At 43.7% G+C, this 24,475-nt stretch overlaps 2 protein-coding genes across 2 annotated transcripts; one reads left to right on the forward strand and one right to left on the reverse strand.

Moving 5' to 3' along the window:
* Nucleotides 1–7,117: 7,117 nt before the first annotated feature.
* Nucleotides 7,118–13,415, forward strand: LOC119300118. Its single transcript, XM_037577182.1, has 11 exons — nucleotides 7,118–7,386; nucleotides 7,581–7,914; nucleotides 7,998–8,194; nucleotides 8,471–8,920; nucleotides 9,144–9,501; nucleotides 9,580–9,665; nucleotides 9,858–9,949; nucleotides 10,373–10,589; nucleotides 11,316–11,966; nucleotides 12,071–12,266; nucleotides 12,613–13,415. The coding sequence occupies exons 2-11, from the start codon at nucleotides 7,593–7,595 to the stop codon at nucleotides 13,155–13,157; spliced, it is 3,114 nt and encodes a 1,037-aa protein (XP_037433079.1). The 5' UTR covers nucleotides 7,118–7,386; nucleotides 7,581–7,592; the 3' UTR covers nucleotides 13,158–13,415.
* Nucleotides 13,416–14,566: 1,151 nt separating this feature from the next.
* On the reverse strand, nucleotides 14,567–19,119 carry LOC119300119 (calmodulin-binding protein 60 A-like). The gene is made up of 10 exons (XM_037577183.1): nucleotides 18,767–19,119; nucleotides 18,559–18,658; nucleotides 17,906–17,958; nucleotides 17,268–17,752; nucleotides 17,019–17,179; nucleotides 16,736–16,933; nucleotides 16,107–16,230; nucleotides 15,897–16,012; nucleotides 15,381–15,582; nucleotides 14,567–15,143 (listed from the first exon to the last, which is right to left on the reverse strand). Exons 1-10 carry the CDS (start codon nucleotides 18,862–18,864, stop codon nucleotides 15,010–15,012), a joined length of 1,671 nt encoding a protein of 556 aa, XP_037433080.1. The 5' UTR covers nucleotides 18,865–19,119; the 3' UTR covers nucleotides 14,567–15,009.
* Between the last annotated feature and the right edge of the window lie 5,356 nt (nucleotides 19,120–24,475).

The following is a 24,475-nucleotide window of genomic DNA, read 5'->3' on the forward strand; positions in this document are numbered from 1 at the left end:
ACGACGATGCAACCGCAAATTCAACAAAGCAAAAACCCTAAAAAGATTATGCAAAGGCTCAGATTGGTTCGGATATGATAAACTAACCCTATTTTTTTTGTGTGGCTTTTTTTTTCGTGGACTGTAGGTATGAAGAACAGACTCGATCTAATTTACGAAAAACTGTAAAAATCTCACCGAGCAACCTGGAAATCTGATACCACTTGATAGAGGCTAAGGTGTCCCGATGTTTCGATGAGATGGTGGCTATCGTTTTCTATGGGAGTCGACCTTGACGATCCGACTACGAACGTGCGAGACGTCGCGCCTTAGCAATCGCTAAACCAACTTCCGAGGGTTATTGACCACGCTGGAGCACGATCAACTTGATCACGAGGGTCTGTTTCCTGCGAGCAAACAAAAAATAAGCAAGAAACTGAGATTGCAATCGGGATATTGCGAATATAAGATGAAAGCTTTATTGATCAAGGTGAGGTTCTGTGACGTCTTGGTCTGGTCGTTGGACACAAACGAAGTACGCGAAGTTGCAGCTATGGCGAACTTTTAATCTAAACAAAACCCAAAGTCTAAACGACGCCCTAAGGGCTGTATATATGGAGGAAGAGGGGGGAATTTCGTGGCCCTTGAGGGTGGGGTCCGAAACCAACCCTAACTCTTGTTTCCCCACACATACGGACTCTAAAAATAGCCTATACTTAAGTATTTCGAAATTACATGGGCCTGGCCCATTAATAAGGTGACGCGGCACCTAGAATAGCCTATGGATGAATATTATGAAGTGGCATCTTGTATATTTCGTCCAAGGCTTCATGCACTCCTTATGGCGGATTCAATGTCCTGAAATCATCACTTGTAACTCCGTTCTTGATCCCCTTGCGCATGCCATCAACTCCATGCGTGTTCTTGCTCCAATGTTCATCCTTCTCCAAGCTAGGCCCTTCATTTGTAAGCAAAACAAATGTATCCAATTTAGGCAGCATCATAATCTCATGAACATTAGAATCATTACCAAGAAACGAAAGTACCTGGTAATTTAATTGGCGTGCGCGAGCTCTAGTAATTGGTCCAGTATATGTAACAGTAGGGGTTGTGGGTGTAACAATGGTATTGATGTCCTCATCAGATGTTGCCTCACTAGTCCACTTGAAGTTTTTTATTTTCTTAAGCAGCCTGTAGAGAGGTAGTGCTTTTTCACCGAGGCGGGAGATGAAACGACTTAGAGCTGCCACGCAACCTACCAGCTTCTGGACGTGTTTGAGTTCCGTTGGTATTGCAAGCTGGGATAGACCTTGATTTTGGCCGGAGTGGCCTCAATTCCTCTATGGGAGACAATAAATCCAAGCAGTTTGCCGGCAGGGACTCCGAAGACACATTTGTCTGGGTTAAGCCATATGTCATAGGCCCGTAGGTTTTTGAAGGTCAAGCGGAGATCGTCCATGAGTTGATCGACTTTTTTGGTTTTAATGACCATGTCATCGATGTATGTGATGACCCACAAGTATAGGGGATCTATCATAGTCCTTTCGATAAGTAAGAGTGTCGAACCCAACGAGGAGCAGAAGGAAATGATAAGCGGTTTTCAGCAAGGTATTCTCTGCAAGTACTGAAATAAGTGGTAACAGATAGTTTTGTGATAAGATAAATTGTAACGAGCAACAAGTAACAAAAGTAAATAAAGTGCAGCAAGGTGGCCCGATCCTTTTTGTAGCAAAGGACAAGCCGGAACAAACTCTTATATAAGGAAAAGCGCTCCCGAGGACACATGGGAATATCGTCAAGCTAGTTTTCATCACGTTCATATGATTCGCGTTCGATACTTTGATAATTTGATATGTGGGTGGACCGGTGCTTGGGTGCTATTCTTACTTGAACAAGCATCCCACTTATGATTAACCTCTATTGCAAGCATCCGCAACTACAACAAAAGTATTAAGGTAAACCTAACCATAGCATGAAACATATGGATCCAAATCAGCCCCTTACAAAGCAACGCATAAACTAGGTCTTAAGCTTCTGTCACTCTAGCAACCCATCATCTATTTATTACTTCCCAATGCCTTCCTCTAGGCCCAAATAATGGTGAAGTGTTATGTAGTCGACGTTCACATAACACCACTAGAGGCTAGACAACATACATCTTATCAAAATATCAAACCGAATACCAAATTCACATGACTACTAATAGCAAGACTTCTCCCTTGTCCTCAGGAACAAACGTAATTACTCACAAAGCATATTCATGTTCATAATCAGAGGGGTAATAATATGCATATAGTATCTGAACATATGATCTTCCACCAATTAAACCAACTAGCATCAACTACAAGGAGTAATCAACACTACTAGCAACCTACTAGCACCAATCCCGGACTTTGAGACAAGAATTGGATACAAGAGATGAACTAGGGTTTGGAGATGAGATGGTGCTGGTGAAGATGTTGATGGAGATTGCCCTCTCCCGATGAGAGGAGCGTTGGTGATGACGATGGTGATGATTTCCCCCTCCCGGAGGGAAGTATCCCCGGCAGAACAGCTCTGCCGGAACTCTAGATTGGTTCCGCCAAGGTTCCGCCTCGTGGCGGCGGAGTCTCGTCCCGAAAAGTTCCCTCTGGTTTTTTTCTCATCGAAAGACTTCATATAGGAGAAGATGGACGTGGGAGAGCCACCAGGGGGCCCACGAGGGTGGGGGGCGCGCCCCCCACCCTCGTGAGCAAGGTGTGGGCCTCCTGGCCTTTATCTTTGGCGAGGATTTTTCTTTATTTATTTTAAGATGTTCCGTGGAGTTTCAGGACTTTTGGAGTTGCGCAGAATAGGTCTCTAATATTTGCTCCTTTTCCAGCCCAGAATTCTAGCTGCCGGCATTCTCCCTCCTTATGTAAACCTTGTAAAATAAGAGAGAATAGCCATAAGTATTGTGACATAAAGTGAGATAACAACCCATAATGCAATAAATATCGATATAAAAGCATGATGCAAAATGGACGTATCAGTATGCCTCGACCGTTTTGCCGATCTGGTTTTCTAGGCATGTTTGAATCATGCATTGGTACGTGGCTCCTGCGTTCTTTAACCCAAAAGGTATCATGTTGAAGCAGAATGGCCCATAGGGGGCGATGAACGCGGTTGCAGCTTGGTCGGACTCCTTCATCTTTATTTGATGATATCCGGAGTATGCGTCGAGGAAGCATAGTGAGTCATGTCCGGCGGTGGCGTCGATGATCTGGTCTATGCAAGGTAGGGGGAAGGGATCCTTGGGGAAGGCCTTGTTTAGGTCCTTAAAGTCGATACAGAGTCTCCATGACTTGTCCTTCTTGGGTACCATGACCAGGTTTGCTAGCCACTCCGGGTGCTTTATTTCACAGATGAATCCGGCCTCCAGTAGTTTTGCCAACTCTTCACCCATAGCCTGTTGTTTAGGTTCGAAGAATCGACGTAGTGTCTGTTTGACTGGCTTGAAACCTTTGATGATGTTCAGGCTATCTATCAGGGGGTGTGAGACCAAGTATGTTTTCACCGCTTTTGGCCACCTGCCTTACCACCCAACAAGCTTGAAGCATGTGAGTTGGATTTGCATTAAGCATGGCCGAGTGTATAGGGCATTGTTTATCCAGCAATTCGTCTAGAACCGTTCTGGGTTTATTTCTTTTTTTGACGGGCTCGTGTTCGGGCGAACCTCTTGCGTGCGACCGCTTTGCTTGGGTTTTCCTAGGCCTCGGGGCAGGGACTGACCCCCTACGCATCTGCTGTAACCTCCAGGTGCTCTCGATGGCGCAATATTTGCATACCATATCCGCTAATTCGGCAAAGCTTTGCACACGACGGCGGGCGAGGGCATTTAAAATCCCTGCGTCCCGGCAATTGAGTCAGAATGCTTCGATTATTTCTTCGTCACGACAGTCGATTATGTTGTTTTTAACTAGGAGAAATCTGGCCCAATAATGATGGACCGTTTCTTCGGGCTGCTACTTGACGTGCAATAGGTCCCATATGTCTGGTCTTCCCGCATCCGGACAATATTCGACATGGGAGGTGGGTGGGAAATTTTTGGGCGATCTCGTCTTCTGTGAGTTTGGGGCGTCGGTAGCGTCGAGCCATCCCTGGGCTGTATCCAGATCTAATAGCGCAGTGGTCGGGTGAATGCCTGCATGGGTCACTTCAAGGTCAGATCTCGTATCACAGGCCGAGTCCGAACTTTCATCTTGACAGGTGTCCGCATTCGGGCTAGAGACCCGAGTGTATACTGTCATGAGCTTCGGAGATTGTGATCCCTCCGTCCTTTCTTTGATGGTAGCGACGAGGTGAGTGATGGGCGGGGTGCAGATCTCTCTGTTGTCAGGTTTAAGCCTGATCTGGTTGTAGGCTGTAGGCCTACTGACGAAGATATCTCTATTCACCCCTCTGGCCATAGGCTATATGCGAGCTGTCCTAGGAATCGACCCAAAAGGTCATTTACCGAAGAGGTCCTTGCCGGAGGCATGCCTCCTCGGTGTTCGGCGGGACTTTCTTTGGGCACTTAGGTGGGGCCTGGTGTTAGGGCCAGATTCAGGCCTGAGTTGGTTCCCTTTACGCCCACTGAATCCGAGGTCAAGGCGCCGGGCTCAGCGAGTTCTTTGGAAGCAGGGCTTCGCCGAGGGCAGACGCCGGACTCTAGGCTCCGGTGGCTAGCTTCGTGATCGGCGGTGGGGTTTTCAACCGGGTTTAAATGTCCGGTGAGGTCGGCGCAGAAAGTGATGCTGCAGAACATAAAGATCTGGTCGGGGATGAAGATGTCCCTGGCTTGGGTGGGGTTTCCCATGAATGGCTCAACCATTGATCCTTTGGCGATCCACAACGGAACTCTCAATGAAAGCACCAATGTCGGTGTCAAAACCGGTGGATCTCGGGTAGGGGGTCCCGAGCTGTGGATCTAGGATCAATGGGGAACAAGGGACGATGAACACAGTGTTTACCCAGGTTCGGGCCCTCTCGAAGAGGTAATACCCTACGTCCTGCTTGATTGTATTGGATGTATAATATGGTTACAAAGTAGATCTACCTCGAGATCAGATGAGCTAAACCCTAAGTCGATGAGGTGACGGATGTAGCTCTACCCCTAAAGACTAAAACCCTCCGGTTTATATAGGCACCTGTAGGGTTAGGGTTACATGCGATCGGAATGAAGGAAAGATCACACTAATCTTGACTTGGAGGGCACACCATGACTCCGTAGATCTCCTGTCCGGTCACGGGTCTGCACTCAAGTTTGGGCTCCTAGTGGCCCACCAATTCGGCCCATAGGTAATGGGTCGACAGCTGAGGACCCGTTAGTCCAGGACTCCCTCACTTGCTCCACAAATAGTCCTTTAGATACTTAAATGCACCATATTTTGAGGACCCCACCTGCATGGGCATACCCAAATATTTTGCACTAAGGGTTTCATCTTGCTGAAGAAGGTAGATGACTTATCATGATTTATGCGTTGCCGAGATGCATGACAATAAGTGTTCAGCACCTGGTTTACCTCATTAACTCCACTGGCATTTGCCTTAAAGAACAACAGGCTATCATCAGCGAATAATAAATGGTTGACTGGTGGCGTCGAAGTAGCCACCTAAAGACCATTCATGTTGGACGACTCATCTATAGATTTTAGGAGGCATGAAAATCCTTTGCTGCTATGAAGTAAAGGTATAAAGAAATAGGGCCTCCCTATCGAATCCCACGAGATGGTTTAAACTCCTGTAATTTCTTACCATTAAAGAGCATTGAAAATTTTACTGAACTCACCATGTTCATTACAATTTCCACCCACTTTTAAGAAAACCCGGCTTCAACATTATCGCTTGCAAGTAATCCCACTCCACTCTATCATATATGTTCATCATATCCGGCTTCAGGGCATAATACCTGTTTCTCTCAGCTGTATTCCTCTTCATAAAATGGAGGCATTCATCGGCCGCAATTATATTGTCAGTAATGAGTCTACCTGAGATGAAGGTAGACTGCTCCTCTGAAATAATGTCTGCAACACTAATTTCTGCCTATTGGATATGACTTTGGAAGCAATCGTGTACAACACGTTGCATAAGGAAGTAGGTCTAAATTGTGTCAATTGGGTGGCTCACCTTTGGTATTAGAACCAGAATAGTCTCATTAATATTTTCAGCTGACTCAGTATCTTTAATGATGCGAAGAATAGCCTGGATGACGTCAGCCCCACATACCTCCGAGTGGCGCTGAAAAAATGTGCTGGAAATCTATCTAGCCCTGATAACCTAGTAGGAAACATCTAAAATAATCCGCTTTAACTTCCTCTTGAGTGTACCTGGCATTTAAAACACCATTCATTGCCGAAGTGACTCTAACTGGTACCACATTTAACACCTGGTCCATGTCATGAACTCCCTCGGATGCAGACTACCTATAGTGGAAGTAACATAGAGAGTAATATAGATGACACTTAAGCAAAAAATATGATCTGGCAGCTAATTAACGAGAAGAGAGGCAAATTGAGTAATATAGCTAGTTACTCGCAGTATGAGTAACATCACACATACCAAGACAAGATGGGTCTACAACCTAATAAATGAAATGTTGCATGATATCACATATATGTTACTTCCCACTATAGAGGTAGTAACATAGACTTTTAGCATACGCATGTTACTCCCTCCATCCGGATTTATCAGGCCTCCTTATTTTGGGCTAAAGTTTGACCTAAAAATTTAACTAACAAAATGTAAACTATATGTCACAAAAATTATATTATTTGAAAGCTCTTTCAAATACAAATCCAACAGTATAATTTTTATAGCATATACTTTATATTCTAGTAGTCTAAGTCTGACCCAAAATAGGAAGAGAACCAAGAATCCCGGCCAGAGGTAGTACTAGTCTAAGTTACTCCCCAATATGGATAGTCGTATACAAAGTTTTATAAATGCTCCCAGGAAAAACGTTTTCGGAAAGGACACGAATACAAACCGGCTCACTGCGCCGCGCTACTGGACCGGCCCGCCTCGGGCGTAGGCGAGGTGGGCCTATTCGGGCGTCCGTCGGTGTGCGAGTGTCGCGTTCGTGGGCTGGGGTTTATCCGAGGTCGTCACCGGTTCGGCTTCGGTCGGAGGGGTTTGCCGTTCCTCATAATAAAAAAAAAGGCCGGAGAGGTTTGCCATTGCCATTGCCTTCTCCGGCCGCTCTTGTTTCCGCTTCTCGAGGTTCCGGCCGTGCGGTCGTTGTTCGGTTCGGTGGGCGGTCCCGCAGCTGCGCGGGGTCGCTTCTGCGGGCTTGGTCGCCGTCGGCGGCGGCTGCTCGGTCGTCGTTGTCGGCGCGGTCGCCGGTCCTCTTTCTTGCCCCGCCCTTTGTTCTTCGTTCGGTGCCGTCGACGGGCAGGCGGGCCGTCCTTGGTGAGTGCTTTCGCTTCTCTATTGTATTTTCCCTATTGATTTGGGTGAACAGATTTGGGCTCGATAGCAGTGGGTGTTCGTTCCTACTATTATATTCGGTATTGATAGGCAATTTAGGGATTTTTTGTTAGGGGTTTGTGCATTGCTATTTGTCTGTGCATTGTTGGTCTATATGTTGATCCTCGTATCTTTAGGCCTGTATTCACATGTACCAGACGCCGACATACCCAGGCGGAGCGGAGGGTGCCGTTCCGTCTAGTTTGATGGATACGCCTCTTACGGAGGAAAGAAGGGCGGCTAGGCGAGTTCGCCGGAGGGTTTGCTCCTCTGGCTCGCCAACTTCTTTGAACCATGGCGAGTCAGACGATGCACAAGAAATGAGCACAAATTCTACCGAGATATCAAGCAGTGATTGCTATACTCAGTTGTCAAGTGAAAGTTCAGACGAAGGATGCGAAAATAGAAGCTCAGGCCATCGCAGAAAACGGCGCAAGACATCTGTGATATCCTCTGCATCCGAGCAATCAGGTAATGTTGTTTACTTGCTTGCACATCCGTGTCGAACTTTAAATTGCTATTATAGTCCATTTACCTGTGAACATTCTGTACAGGGCAAGACAGTCCTTCTGCATGCGAGTCTCTTGAGTCGGATGATGTTCAGATAACTCCAGGGAAAGATTATGTGTTACCGCAAAGGTGTGATCTATCTGACGCAGAAAAGAATAGAGTAGTTGTGCTTATCAAAGAAATCAAAGCTAAAGTTACTGTTTTTGTGGCTATCATGTTGAGGTCTTACTCTTCATATGTGGTAAGTTCACTGTTCTTTTCTGTTGAATGCACAGCTCACTGCTTTCAGTCTCAACTCTTTGTTGCTTGCTGATGTGCTACATTCATGTTTTCAATATTATTGAAGAATTATATTATCTGCAAACTTTCATGAACTTTTGGAGAACATACGGATAAAAAAAATATTTTTCTTGCTTGTCAATGGAAACAATACACTTTTTGAGTTCCAAGCTTAAGTTTGGTATATTATATTTTTTTGTTTGAAAGTGGCATAACATTCTGTTCCATCTGTGGTCAGACCATTCCTAAGGAATATGCTGCTGTGCACTTTCCACCTGAAAGTGCAACCATCACGCTTCGGAGTCCAGGCAAGAACAAGAAGTGGCATCCCAGATTCTACAAGAAAGGAACTATGATCAAGCTTACGGGCAGTTGGTTACACTTTGTGCGTGACAATGACGTGCATGAGGGAGATATCTGCATTTTTGTACCGGCAAAAGGTGGAAAACCATTCATGTTTACAGTCCATCTACTTCGCAAAGAAACAACTGATTCTCAAACTGAAGTTTCTCATGAATCTTCGGAGTGTGAGGACTCTCATGGTCAGCCGCCCTACATTTTACCATATGGAGCCCGTCTATCTCCCTCTCAGAGGAGTGCCGTTAAAAAGAAAGTGGACTCCATCCAATCTGAAGTTCCAATTTACGTGTCAATCATGACAAAGAGCAACCTTGGTTCCAGACACATGGTAGTAAGCTAATTCCTTTTTAATATTGAATTGTTACCTTTTGATCTTTATTAACTTTTATGAGTATATGATTCTTGACCTTCCTACAAGAAACTATATTTGGTTAACTATATAACTCCAAATTAAACCTAGAAATACAGTTTCTGATGTTTTAATGGAAAATTATTCAGTCTGTGACTAAAGTCTATACCATGTATCTAACTATCTATCTACGGAATACCAGGAATTGAGTAAACGATATGCCGCTGAACATCTCCCCCACAGAAATGTAACTTTGATGTTCCAGTACATGGGAAAGATATGGAATATCAATATGTTGTTTCATGATCGGAAGTACCCCAAAAGGTGGTACCTTATCGGAGGTTGGTCCAAATTTATCTCTGACAACAGTCTGCGATTAGGAGATATCTGTCTCTTTGAACTGAAAAAGGACGAGAAGGAGCTTACCGTGATAGTCCATCTACTTCGCAAAGAGAGTATTGATCACCCCTCTGGTGTAAGTCCTGTTCTGGACTCGAATTATGTGAGGGCAAGCACAATGATTGCCTCAACAGTGCGTGTTGGGGAGGAGCCAGATGACGGTATGACAGTATTACACAAGTATTAGTACTATAAAAATTCACATATTTTATTTCTGATTTATGTGAAAACTTGTTTAGAAGAAGAAACTGCCTCTTCAGGGCGTGAAGAACAAGGATTCGATGACGAGCCTATCGAGCATAACTATTCTGAGGGAGCCTCTAAGGTCTCCTATATGCTTTTCTATGCCAACTCCACTTCTCTTAAATGTTATGTTTGATATTCTTTAATAACATTCTGGTCCTTTTAAACATCTTGTTGAGTTGTTTTTTGTAATATCCTGGCTTGTTTCTCTTAGTACAATATTTCCATGTTCATCAGAGGACATAAAAGTTGTATTGTCAATTTTTTTGTACAGGCACACATGCCTACTGCTCCATGCTCAGAGAGTAACGTGTCTGGAATCAGCCTGTCACCGGAAGCTAGAGAGCAAGCTGCTGGTTGTTCAAAGTAATTCACTTAGCCATGCATAAATGCTTGTATTCATTTTATTACTAGATGCTACCTTGATGTCACTTGGCATGCATTTAATAGCCTACTCCCTCCGTCCTCAAATAAGTGGACGTTTAGCATTCCAAATTTGTCCACAAAAGAGTGTACTTTTATCTTCTCGATGCACTTTAAAGTAGAGAAAAAATGCTTCTTTTTCATCACACGAGAATCAAACCCAATAACATTCAACACATGGTCTCCACAGTTTTTACATGCATTTAGCTCATTGGAGATGATGGAATAAAAGAGGAGAGAGGTGGTGGCTTGCACCTTCCCAATGCATTTTCTACTCCACGCCATAATTTGTCTTGAAATTTCTATATGTACACTTATTTGAGGACGGAGGGAGTAACTGATTTTTTGATCACCTTATGTTTGCAGCAAAAGTTTTGCAACAGAATTTCCAAATAAGCCTAGCTCCACTATGGAACACAACAGGATTATCCACACTGACAGAGCGGCAGCATCAGAAGTTATTGGTTTGTCAGACTACAGGATCCACAACAGTTGTGATAGTATTGATTCACAAGGAGGAGAGTCTCTTGCTGTTCAACAGCAATCGAGTCCTAGTCCTGGAATTGGCAATTCAGTTAATCTGGTATGGGATAGCTTATTCTCTGGAACACCTTCGAAATGCTGTTTTTGCTTGTTTATATAATCCTCTTATTTCATCAGAGCAGGTGTTCTATTTTTACAAGTTTTTTTGTGCAGTGTCATATTTCTAGCATATGAGTTTTGTCAGAGCAGGTGTTCTATCATATGCAACAGATTTTTGAGTTTTGACCGTGACATATTCACAACCAATGTCGTGTGTATATAAGACTAGCAATATTGAACCTCCAGTAAGGTCTCCATGAGCTGTGTTGTTGATAGATGGCAGATTAGTTGTTTATAAGTTCTTGTTCTTCCTGACATACCAAAATACGAATTTAGGAGGCTAATATAGCATATGGTCTTTTTTGGCGTTCAAACATAGCAATGCGAATTTAGTTAGTCAGTCCCTTCCCAGCATTGCACAGCATAGCCATCAAGCTAGAACTGTGTGTAGTATGTTCCTTTTCATATGGAACACTCTTCGGAGCATGACTTTGCCCATTTGTTTGATTGTACTTAAGTCGTGGATATTCTGTCTGGTGCAGATTGCAGTTTATCTATCTCTCAGGGTCAGTGCTGAGCAGTGTTCATGTTTTAATTGGTGTTAATTCAGTGCTTCGTGGAGCCCTGTGGTGTACATTTCCTATCATTCTGCAAGTATTTTATTTTCTTGCTATTCTATTGTATACTCCGTACGTTCCAGAATAATTCATTGTATGACATGTATCAGGATTCTTCAAGTTGTGACCATAGAAGCGCTGAACATGTGGAGGGAGAGAGTGATGTTGCTTTACAGTCATCAGTAAGAGTTACAGGCCAGCAGGTAGGCGATGCTGAAAAGGAAGTTAATGCCAGCGGTGGAGAAAATACTCTTGCAGATCTACCTCATTTAGAGCCTCAAAATGTGGCAGCTGTGCCCACCCAGGCTGCATTGCCCATGCCTAAGGAAAAAACTGATACTCAGACAAATCGATCTGCCCAATCAGATGTAGCGCAAGCACAACCTCCACAAGGAGAGGTAGAGCAAGCAGGTCTGTCTGGTGTGGCAACGCCTCAGCCTTTACAACCTGAAATGCAAGCATCATTGTCTAGGGAAGTTGAAGCTCCGGCGAATGTTGTAATTCAGTCTGCTCAGCCTTTGGTGCTTGAAATGCAGCCATCAACCCCATTGTCAAATATTCCGCTCGAAAGAACACACCCAAATCGGGGTCAATCAAGTCGTCAACCAGAGGCCGCAGCTGGTTCTGCCCAGCCTGCACAACTCTTTCCGGCGCCGTCGATGATGTTTAATCACCCACCAATTGGTGATGAACCACTGAAAAATGAGCTGCACAGGTTACGGTTACACATTGACTCACTTGATAAAATCTATGAATTAAAGGTTTGCATTTTTTTCTCTTGCTTACATACATCTTGATTTTGAATTTGTCATGCTAATTCTGGATTCATCATGTTCTCATTGATTTCACTTTCACTTATGAACAGCAATCACAACTTCAGACAGAGTGCAGCCAAGAAATTGAGAAGATAAAACAAAAGTATGATTTGTTACTTGAGGAAAGGGATTCTGTTCACCTTGAGCAAATGAAGACACTTGATGGTTTATTGGAGAAAGTTGTCTTCCACCAATCACTAGCTGCCGATTTCCGAGCCAAATTCATATCATCATCTGCAGCACAAGGTAATCAATATAGGCAATCATATTTGATGTGTAGAGAAGGATTTTGTTAACCAAATTTCTGTTGCCACGTCTTCTTTTTATCGTGGGTTTTGGATTCAAAGATTCAGTTTTCCTCTCTACATATTTGTTTTCTGTTCTTCAGTGTTTGGATGATCAATTATGTTTATGCTTTATTACTTTGTTTTCGTAATGAGTTCCTGAGCGCAAACGCCAAGCCTGTATGCTTGTCAAGTTATCGTGCTCTCATGGTTTGAATAGGCTCATGCTGAAAATAGTAACAGTAGTTGTGAATTAAGTTGATCCTCACAGATTTATTGATCACTAATGCTCATTTCTGTCTTTGCAGCAAAAGCCTATAGCCGTCCAATCCATCAGACACCTCAGGCTTCTCAGCAAGCACCCATGAGGCCGCCAGGTGTGACATCGACTTCGCCGCCAGCTGCGTGGTCATCAGCTGGTCGACCAGTAGTGCCGGGAGGTGCACAGCCATCACAGGTGGATCGACCATCAACACCAGCATCATCACAGGCGCCTCGTCCGCCATTGCCATTTCCACAAGTGGTCCGGCCTCCCATAAACCCTGGCAACCTTGTCAGAACAACAGGAGCTCCTACAAGTCACATGCCTCGAGGTCCACCACGTGGAGGCCATGGAGTTCCGAGCGCACCCGCTCCTCATCTTCAGCGCAGATTGCCGCCATGGGCGCATTCCACGTCCCCTGCAAATCAGAGGCAGCAGCAGCAGCATGCCACATCTGTAAGCTCGCAGTCTTCACATGCAGTCCCCCCTGTGAGCTCATCACCCTTGCCGCCGTCAAGGTCACAAGCAACTCACCATGGTTCGTCCACTCGGATGGATGTGGATGTGGTATGCCTGTCTGATGATGAGTGAGGAAGAGGACCTAGACTAATGACTAGAGAGTAGGGGTAGGGGAGCCTGACTAGGAATGGCCGATCAACCCATTCATTCGGCTCCATGTTTGTCCACCGCCGTAGTACCTATCCCCCTGTATATGACCGTCCTACCTTCTGTTGCTGTACATTGCGAACCACCAGGTGTTAAGAATGTGTACTGTTTGTCCTCTCCATGTTAATTATGGGTTCTCATCTCATGCTGAATTTCTTATGTTATTAATAGATGTGTTGTTGATATGTTTACGGCATTGATAAATTGATACACGAATGACCCAAGGGGGAAGCAAACTCCACACAACAGAGCAAGCCATGCTAATTTAATTTATGAACAATCATGAAAACCACCATATTTATTTTGATTTTCAAAGTTTTACATAAATTCTTTTGCTGCTTCTGTTTTTTCCTTGATGTTTTCGCTTCTAAAAGGTTCCATGGTTTTCAATTTTTACTCATATCTCAAAAATAATTACACGTTTTTTGAAATGAAATTTTACTGCTAATATTTGTTTTACTTGTTTCATGCACTGTTTTTTTTTTCGAGAAATGTGTAATTAGGATTGTCTTTTGTATTGACTAGGTGTACTGACCAAAGCCATTTTATAAACTGTAAGATCAATGTTGTAGAACTCAAACTGACACTCACCCAATAGGGTAACAAAGCTCCTATCTCTCAATCGACCGAGAATTAACATTCCTAGTCATTTTTACAAATTGATTCATATAAATTGAAAATATGTTTGCCATGTTGTGAAAATCTAGTATTTATCTATATCTAGTAAAAAATGGTAATATTTCTCTAAAACCATGTTCACCGTGACGTAACCTATTCATCTAGCGCAAGAAATGACTAGTGTTTTCTCTTATAGTCATAGTAAAAATATAATCTTGCACTGATCTCAATGTCAAATCGATGGCTTTCGATGTAGACTAAGATTTAACTAATTCTCAAGGGAATGAGAATTAGCACGAGATAAGAATATTACTCCCTCTATAAAGAAATATAAGAACGTTTAAGTCACTACTTTAGTTATCCAAACACTCTTATATTTCTTTACTGAGGGAGTACTAGTTTCTGTAAGTAGAACCAAAAAATGGACACAAGCCAGCATGTACAAATTAAAATATTGCAATAACAGAATGCCAATACAAGAATGAAGAATATAACCACCGTTACTAAAAAAAAAATCTGTGCTTCGGAAATCTAATCTTTGTGGTTCATTCCTGTGACAGACTGCCAGCTCTTAGAAACCATTAGATATGTCTTATCTGGGTTACTTTGAATTAGATGACACAACTCAAACCTCTCAACTCTCTAATGATGTCAAAGCTAGTATTTGAAGTCTGCATGTCCCGGTTAAGCAGAAGTGCACTGGAAGCAGGAACACAAGATCGAAATTCTTTCAGACTTAACAAGAGCAGCTAGTTCAGTAAAATACAGATCGCATTCGCGTGCAATACTTAAAGTTTCTTTTATGAATTTACAAGACATTAACAGCACAATACATAAGTAGTACATCACAAAACAAACAATGCTGTCCATCACCACTGGCAAATTTAACAGAAACGTCAAAATAGCATGACTGTATAAGTGTCAACTACAGTTATACTCCCTCCGTTCCTAAATATTTGTCTTTCTAGACATTTCAAATGACTACTACATACGGATGTATATAGACATATTTTAGAGTGTAGATTCATTCATTTTGCTCTGTATATAGTCACTTGTTGAAATGCCTAGAAAGACAAGTATTTAGGAACGGAGGGAGTATATGTTACTCAGGGAATCCATTAAGATCTGATCAATGTTGTTGCCTTGCCAGTCGCGTTGTTCAAACAGCTGATTCTGCTCTGAAGGCTAGCGTCTCGTGACAGTCGCTCTCTCTGAAGCTGACATGCCTAGAGTAAATAGGCTCATCTGTGAAAGCGGCTAAAGCAGACGCATCAAACAGATGGAGTGAAGCATCTGCAAAGGAAGTATCGGTGAGTTTGGAACTTGTTCTAGGGATTTGCTATACAGAAGAATGCATACTACTCTACCCTAATCATGTAATAGGATCTTGACAAATAACATAGAGCAGTTGCTGATTAAAGCGGGGGAAATCGACAAAAGCTTTGGGTGTTGATGCACCAAGGAGAAGAAAATGCTACAGGGGGCATTTTATATTTGCAAACAGAAGATTAAAATGTACTGAGTAATTACCACTGGGTACAAAAGGTATGTCATAGTCCTCATCGACCATTGTCAAGGATGCTTGCTTTAATAACACTGATCCTGAAAATTCGTCTGCAGCGGTAGCCGGGCAATGGAGAGTGACTGAACCTGGTATGTCATTTGCAGCGGTGCTTACATGGTATTGTTCGGAGCCAGAACCAAGGTAAACACTGATGTCAAAAGACGCATCCTGGGAGAGTACAATGCACATAATGATGTCAGATGACAGATTATAGACCAATAGAAGTATTAAACATAGTGAAAACTTTGGGCCACCTTATTTTTTCCCAAAAAGAAAACTTCCCTCGGGCTTCATAGCCAGAGTATAACAAAGACAGATCTATACAAAAGTAATTTTGACAAAATGTAGTACAAATCCACAAAAATAGCATGGTCCCGAGTAAGATTGGGAATAATGACAATTTGCTCTGGAGGATATGGAAGTAGCTGAATTGCATTACAAATATACTTTTGCAGGAGCTATTGTATAACAGCATTACTTACTTCTTCATTTGGCGTCACTCGTATGGATCCAAGCCTTTTTAATGTGCACTGCTTGGAATGACTGCCTGAAGTACCTTGATGATCATCAGCTTCATGAACATTTCTCTCTGCGCAATCTGAGTTTTCATGCCAATAAAGCACTTCACTTGCTGGTTAAGAAGTTAATATACTGTTGTCAGGAAAAATGACAGGTATGTGGACGGTATTTACTCTGTTGAAGTCCTTGGAAAATACTCTGGTTGATTGGTCTTGGTTTTCCATTATCCATTACATAATCAGGCTGAAGGTTGGTCAAAGTTTCATATGCAACTTTGCTCCATTGTTCCACACGCCCCTGCAAACGTGAACCCCGATAAGTGTACATATATTTCAGAACATGTTTGTGAAAGCAAAGCAAGATTAACAACCTTTTCATCTTTCTGCAACACTAAGTTCGGAACCTTGAGGCCTTTTTTGAGGATAAAGAAAATATTCGCTGGCCTCTGCATCCTGAGATGCACACAGCCAAGAACTTCATGTAACCGAATTATATGCCCATGTTATGAAGTGCATTGAGATAGCTGAGTGATTGAGGTTATACGTTTGCCGAATGTATCTGTTGTTTGATCTTTTGTCAAAGTCAACAACTGTCATGCGTAAAAAATTCAGAGACTTCCAAAAACTAATGATCTTTTGTTAAAAGAAGAAATGTTATGGTCCAGATAAAACTTATTTATTGTGAATTCTGATGCATTTCTCTTGTATGCATGGAGCTGTTATGATAAACGGAAAATTCATTATGCACAAGCTGCAATTCAGAAATTTCTAGTAGAAGCTCAAAATCAGTATGAAAGGAACACCTGCATCGGTTTATCGAGGTCCTTGAAGGGAGTGTACTGGTCACTGGATGTGATTCCAACAATCCTATAGAAACAGTTGAAGAACAGGACAACGTCATGGCCTTCCACGATGAAAGAGTAAAGCTCCTTTCCAGGAACACACTTTTTAGCATGATCAACAATAGTCGTCCATACTAGCTTTGTGGCCTTGTTGAGAACCTAAATGCAGTGGGAAATAAACTTAACTTGCTATTATACTCAGTATCAAAGTGAACAAGAAGTGCAGAAGGAATTCATTTCTTACTTTGCGGAGAGTATGTTCATCCTTGTAATATGACGTCAAGAAGTCCTTCACAGAAAAGATGCCACTCCCTTTGAGTGCCTCATGGAAGACACCATCCTTCGAAATTTTCTGCAGGCGCCAAACATCATCATCCAGTGATGGAATGACATGCTTTCGGGATCCTGCAGGTACAAGAAACAGATTGATCACTAGTTTCAATATTCAAAAAAATTAAGGTAACACATCATCAAATTTTAAATCCATGCCTACCTTCTCCGCGACGATCCTTTACTGTGAAAGGTTCAGTTACCCCTTCCAGGATCCGTTCACCAAGCTCATCAACAACCATTACCCCAAGCCTGAACTTGCCACTCCTCATGAACTTGGAGTTATCAATAAAAGTAGCATCACGGAGATCAGCCTTGCCATCCTTCAGGCTAAGCTCCAGCTCCCCCGTCAGCACTGCCCCAACCTTGTCCCGTGGACGAACGATATGTCTGCTGAAATCCTCTAATGTCCAGCAATCTTTGTTATCTATGTTGAAGTCGCCATCAAGAACAACAATTTTGATCTTGGCAGAAAGAAGGCGACAAGAATTGTTCTCTTGTTGGTTGTTCTCCTCCAGGCATATCTTGAGAGGATCACCATTTGCTGTGCAGATTCCCTTCTTTGTGAAAATTTCATTACTCAAGCCATTCAGGAACCTAAGCTTGTATCTTGGAGGCTGGTTCTGGTCAACCAGTGGTTTGCACAAACTGTGTAACACGGCAGATGAAAAGGTCAGTGCAAGCATAAATGGTACTGTATTTAACATGGCAAAAATGTAGTAAAACAAACACTTGCTATATTATTAGTACTATTTTACTGGTTGGACAGAAAAGTGGTGTTTGTAGTCAGGAAATGCTTACCTAGGAGCACGGCTTAAGTAGCATGTAATTGCTTTAGTCACCACTTCTGGTATCTGCCAAAAGGAAGAGGAAAACTTTGAGTGGTTGACCTTCTGAAAAAGTCCAGAAATTGCCATGATAAAGTAAACTACTATCTCCATTCCTAAATATAAGACGTTTTGGCAGTTTAAATTGAACCAACAATATTTAGGAACAGAGGGAATACAAAAGAACAGGATCATGAAAGACTGCTATCTTCATAGTATTATGCATCACCAACACCAATAGCACCCTCTGTTAATGAAACATATAGTACATATCCTGTCATCTTGATTTCGGTTTAGACCAAATTTCGACGGCCACTGGAATTAGCTAAGGTTTTCAATCTGGCCGAAGATCAAGCGTTTTCGTCTGGATCTCGCTGAAACAAAATCACCGCAATTTCCAGAAAAAATCTCTTTCCAAAATGTCAATGGAATTTGAAATATCGCCTAGTGTTCCCAAAATGTCGCCTAGTGTTCCGTCACATCAGATTGCATTGCAGACAAATAGGTTCCGTTCAATAGACTAGTTAGTGAACCGCGTGCTACTGCTACATGATCAACGAGACGGTCAATCAATATATACCATGTAGTTTATCAAGAATCTTCATGGAGTGTGAGATGATTGATTACCCGGCTGATGGCAGACTCAATCACGGACTCAACCGCAGCCTCCACCCTCTGCACGCAATTGGTGACCATCTCCTCCAGATGCCTGAATCCCCTGATCTCTCTGCAGAGTAATCAATCAAACGGTCAATATCTCTTACTACGAGCCGAAAGTTGAGACAAGAACGGATCAAGAAAGGGACGGAACGCGAGGGAAAGAAGGGAGACTCACAGGTCGAAGGAGCGACACCTCTTCTTCAGCGCTGGCGAACGCGCCGGCGACGGGGAGTCCCCTCCGCCGCCGCCCTCCAGCGGCCGCTTCGCCGGCATGGGCGGGCGCTAGCTAACTGGCTGCTCAGCGCGGCGGGAATCGGATGCAGGTCAAGCCAGGTAGTCTCGCTCGCTCGCTTGCTTGCTTGATTGCTGCTCTAGACTCTCTAGTCAATGTCAATGTGTGTGCTTCTGGTGCGGTGGGGAGTGGGAAGTGGGGAGTATCGGCGCTCGGCGGTATGTTTATATATGGCTCCGCTTGAGACGGGAAGGGAAATGTTCCGCACTTCTCCTCTGCACCTCCGGGGCGGGCGAGGCGAGCGACGCGGCCGGGGCGAACCGATGTGTGGTATCTTCGTCCATCAGGATCGAAGTCCTGAACTTAATTTTTTTTTGAAAGCATTTATTTTAGGCTTTCGGTGATGTTTGTTAAGAGCATTTTCAACAGACGTGCGGTTACGCGGCGCACTAATTTTTTTTTTGCAGCGCTGAAATATCATTTCCGCACGGTGGGTTGATGTTTTAGTTTACCAGAAGTGTTATATTTTGCGTTGTAGGTAGCGCTTTAGCAGGCGCGCTAAATTACAGAGCGCCCAACACAAACAATATTTCTCATTCAACATAAAACTAAAAAGATCAAACACAAAAAAAAAATCAACAATAAATAGTTCAATTATTATTAAAACTCAAACAAATAGTTTATCTTCAATACAACAAATAGTTCATGACAATACAACAAAAGTCAACAACACAACAAACATACAACATCAAACTAGTTTTGTCGCTCATTCGATGACCACCATTTCTCAATTAGATTTTTGAAGGTCATCATGCGTTTCGGCACGTCGAATGACATTGATAGGAGGCAACAAAGCGGGCCACCCTCGCAGCCCTCCTTCGCCCTCGCACGGGATGTCCCATCAACTCATACCGAGAATAATCTAAATCTTGCCCACGTTCATTCTCGATGATCATGTTATGCATGATCACAGAAGCGCTCATGATGTGCCAAATGATCTTTTGATCCCAAAATCTAGTCGGTCCTCTCACAATAGCAAATTGGGCTTAGAAAATCCCAAAAGCTCTCTCCGCATCTTTCCTAGCCGCCGCCCGAGCATTGTGAGAATCAAGATTTTTCTTACCTTGCGGTGCCGTTAACGGCTTCACAAATGTTTGCCACCTTGGGTAGATGCCATCCGCAAGATAATAGCCATAGTTGTATATATGACCATTTTTACAAACTCCACTGGTGGAGTTTCACCATTTGCAATCCTATTCATGAGTGGTGACCATTGAGGAACATTGATGTCATTGCAAGATCCAGGCATTCCGAAAAAACATGCCAAATCCAAGTCTCATAATCGGCCACTACTTCAAGGATTATAGTGGAACCCTTTTTCTGGCCATGGAATTGTCCATGACATGCCTTAGGACAGTTCTTCCAACTATAATGCATGCAATCTATTGAGCCAAGCATACCTGATAACCCGTGAGCTTTGTTTATCGCCAAAAGCCTTGCAATGTCTTCAGCATTGGGAGCTCTCAAATATTCCGGACCAAACACTTGCACAATTCCAACTACAAAGCACTTGACACACATGATGGCTTGACTTTCACCCATGGCCAAGTGGTCATCAACTAGATCTGTCGGAATACCATATGCCAACATACGCAGAGCGGCGGTCACCTATTGAAAGGTGCTATGCCCGAGTTCTCGGGTGGCATTCCTCCTTTGCTGAAAAAACGATCATGGCTCGCCAGTTTCTCCGCAATGTGTTTGAACAACTCGATGCTCGTCCTAAAACAGCGCCGAAAGTAGGACTCAGGGTACGTGGGATTCTCCACAAAATAGTTCCTCATAAATTTGTTGTGGGCATCGATCCTTTACGTCCATAATTTCCGACGATCGAAAACCGAACCACTGTGCGTCAGCTTTTTATTGGCGTGCATAGCTAGGATCATTGCAACGTCCCCCTCCTCTTGAAGATCAAATTCTTCATCGGAAGAATCATAGGACGAACTCATCTACAAACTTGAATTTATACTAATTTAAAACTACAAACAACATGCACCAAATTCATCTACAAATGTAAAGTTAGAAGAAATATATACCTTGCAAGTATTTTCAAACACCTTGTGGGCATCGAGCTGCAAACGGCTGCCGATCACTATTCGTCTGAGGAACGGTGCACTCGAGGGGCGGCAGCGAGGAGAGAAGCAGCGGCGGCCACCGGGAAAAGCATGGGAAGTAGTGGCGTGCTAGGCATAGGCGGGGGAAGCACAGACGGGTCATCCAAGCGAATGAGGGAAGGTGCGGGCGGAGGCGCCAGCTGTCGGTGTCAAAACCAGCGGATCTCGGATAGGGGGTCCCGAACTGTGCGTCTAGGATCGATGGTAACAGGAGATGATACGTCCATTTTGCATCATGCTTTTATATCGACATTTATTGCAATATTACACATTATGTCACAATACTTATGCCTATTCTCTCTTATTTTACAAGGTTTACATAAAGAGGGGGAATGCCGGCAGCTGGATTCTAGGCTGGAAAAGGAGCAAATATTAGAGACCTATTCTGCACAGCTCCAAAAGTCCTGAAATTCACGGAAGTTATTTTTAGAATATATAAAAAATACTGAGCGAAGAAAGCACCAGAGGGGGCCACCCACCAGCCACGAGGGTGGGAGGCGCGCCCTACCCCCTGGGCATGCCCCCCTGCCTCGTGGGCCCCCTGGTGACCCTCCGATGCCCATCTTTGGCTATATGGAGTCTTTCGTCCGAGAAAAAAATAATAAGCAAGCTTACGGGACGAAAATCCGCCGCCACGAGGCGGAACCTTGGCGGAACCAATCTAGGGCTCCAGCGGAGCTGTTCTGCCGGGGAAACTTCCCCCCGGGAGGGGGAAATCATCACCAACGATCCTCTCATTGGGAGGGGGTCAATCTCCATCAACATCTTCACCAACACCATCTCATCTCAAACCCTAGTTCATCTCTTGTATCCAATCTTTGTATCCAAACCTCAGATTGATACATGTGGGTTGCTAGTAGTGTTGATTACTCCTTGTAGTTGATGCTAGTTGGTTTACTTGGTGGAAGATTATATGTTCAGATCCATTATGCATATTAATACCCCTCTGATTATGAGCATGAATATGCTTTGTGAGTAGTTACGTTTGTTCCTGAGGACATGGGAGAAGTCTTGCTATTAGTAGTCATGTGAATTTGGTATTCGTTCGATATTTTGATGAGATGTATGTTGTCATCCCTCTAGTGGTGTCATGTGAACGTCGACTACATGACACTTCACGATTGTTTGGGCCTAGAGGGAGGCATTGGGAAGTAATAAGTAGATGATGGGTTGGTAGAGTGGCAGACGCTTAAACCCTAGTTTATGTGTTGCTTCGTAAGGGGTTGATTTGTATTCATATGTTTGATGCTATGGTTAGGTTTACCTTAATATTTCTGTTGTAGTTGTGGATGCTTGCAATAGGGGTTAATCATAAGTGGGATGCTTGTCCAAGTAAGGATAGTACCCAAGCACCGGTCCACCTACATATCAAATTATCAAAGTACCGAACGCGAATCATACGATCGTGATGAAAACTAGCTTGACGATAATTCCCATGTGTCCTCGGGAGCGTTTTCCTTCATATAAGAGTTTGTCCAGGCTTGTCCTTTCCTACAAAAAGGATTGGGCCATCTTGCTGCACCTTATTTACTTTTATTACTTGCTACTCGTTACCAATTACCTTATCACAAAACTATCTGTTACCGATAATTTCAATGCTTGCAGAGAATACCTTACTGAAACGACTTATCATTTCCTTCTGCTCCTCATTGGGTTCGACACTCTTACTTATCAAAATGACTACGATAGATCCCCTATACTTGTGGGTCATCAATATTCTTTTCTGGCGCCGTTGCCAGAGAGTGAAGCGCCTTTGGTAGGTGGAATTTGGTAAGGAAAAATTTATATAGTGTGCTGAAATTTACTGTCACTTGTTACTATGGAACATAATCCTTTGAGGGGTTTGTTCGGGGTATCTTCACCTTGTCCGGAATGACAATTAGTTACCCCTCAACCTACTGAACCTACTGAAAATGTTTACTTTGAAATTCCTGCGGGTATGATAGAGAAACTGCTAGCTAATCCTTTTGCAGGAGATGAAACATTGCATCCCGATTTGCACTTAATCTATGTGGATGAAGTTTGTGGATTATTTAAGCTTGCAGGTATGCCCTATAATGTTATCAAGAAGAAGGTCTTCCCTTTATCTTTGAAGGGAGATGCATTGACATGGTATAGGCTATGTGATGATATGGGATCATGGGACTATAAGCGATTGAAATTGGAATTTCACCAGAAGTTTTATCCTATTGTAACGCCCGGATAATTAGGCTACAGTAAAACTCTCCTAATGATGCCATGTCATCTGTGATTACTATTGCTAAACTTTCGTTAGTTCAAACCGATTCAAAAATCAGTTCAGAAAAATGGCAAACAACAAAAGTTTTTAAAAGTTGAAACAAAAATGTTCGGTCAGTGCCAAAAATGGCATAGGTAATTATGGTGAAGTAAACACATTTTTAGAAAATGCCTAAATACTATAAAATGAAATAAAACATAAAAGAAAATAAATAAAAGAAAGAAATTAAAAAAACAAAAACAAAAAAGGGAAGCCCCCCTGGACCAGGCGGCCCAGCTCACAGGCCCGCCGGCCCACCTGGCCCAGCTGGCCACACCCGGCCCGGCTCCCCTGCCTCGTCCCCTTCTTGTTCCCCCGACCAGGGTCGGAACAGGGGCGCGTCGCCACCGAACCCCCCTCGCCGGCGTCGAGGAGAGGATAAGGCCGCCACACCCCCGCCTCCTCGATCCCGCCTCCCACTCGCCCCCATGCTCTCTCTCTCTCTCTCGGTTCCTGCGCCTCTCCCTTCCCCCTCAGATCCACCGCGCCGCTGTAACACCCCGGATGTAACTTTCCCTATTTGTACTCCAACTCTTGCCGTTTCCGGCGTTAAGTTATATTTATTTCTCGGGTTCGGGTCTTTGTCTCCGTGTGTTGTTTTCTTTTCTTGCATCTCATATCATGTCATCATGTGCATTGCATTTGCATACGTGTTCATCTCATGCATTCGAGCATTTTCCCCGTTGTCCGTTTTGCATTCCGGCACTTCGTTCTCCTCCGTTGGTCATTTCTAGCTTTCTTTCGTGTGTGGGGATTAAACGTTTCCGGATTGGACCAAGACTTTCCAAGCGGCCTTGGTTTACTACCGGTAGACCGCCTGTCAAGTTTCGTATCATTTGGACTTCGTTTGATACTCCAACGGTTAACCGAGGGACCGAAAAGGCCTCGTGTGTGTTGCAGCCCAACACCCCTCCAATTTGACCCAAAACCCACCAAACTCTTCTCCATGTCCTAGAGCGTTCGATCACGATCGCGTGGCCGAAAACCGCACCTCATTTGGACTCTCCTAGCTCCACTTATGCCTATAAATAGCCCCCTCCTTTTTCGGATCATCTCCTTCCCCGAAACCCTACCCTAAAAAAAATTTCCAGATCCGCTGCCGACGGACGTGTCCGGAGCGGACCGGACAACATCCGCCGCCGCGCCCAGCCACCCGCCGATCGCCACGTGGCACGCCTGCCCGCGCCGCCGCCGAAGCCCGCT

Source organism: Triticum dicoccoides, chromosome 5A, assembly GCF_002162155.2.
Source record: "Triticum dicoccoides isolate Atlit2015 ecotype Zavitan chromosome 5A, WEW_v2.0, whole genome shotgun sequence".
In the NCBI taxonomy this organism is placed as follows: Eukaryota; Viridiplantae; Streptophyta; class Magnoliopsida; order Poales; family Poaceae; genus Triticum; species Triticum dicoccoides.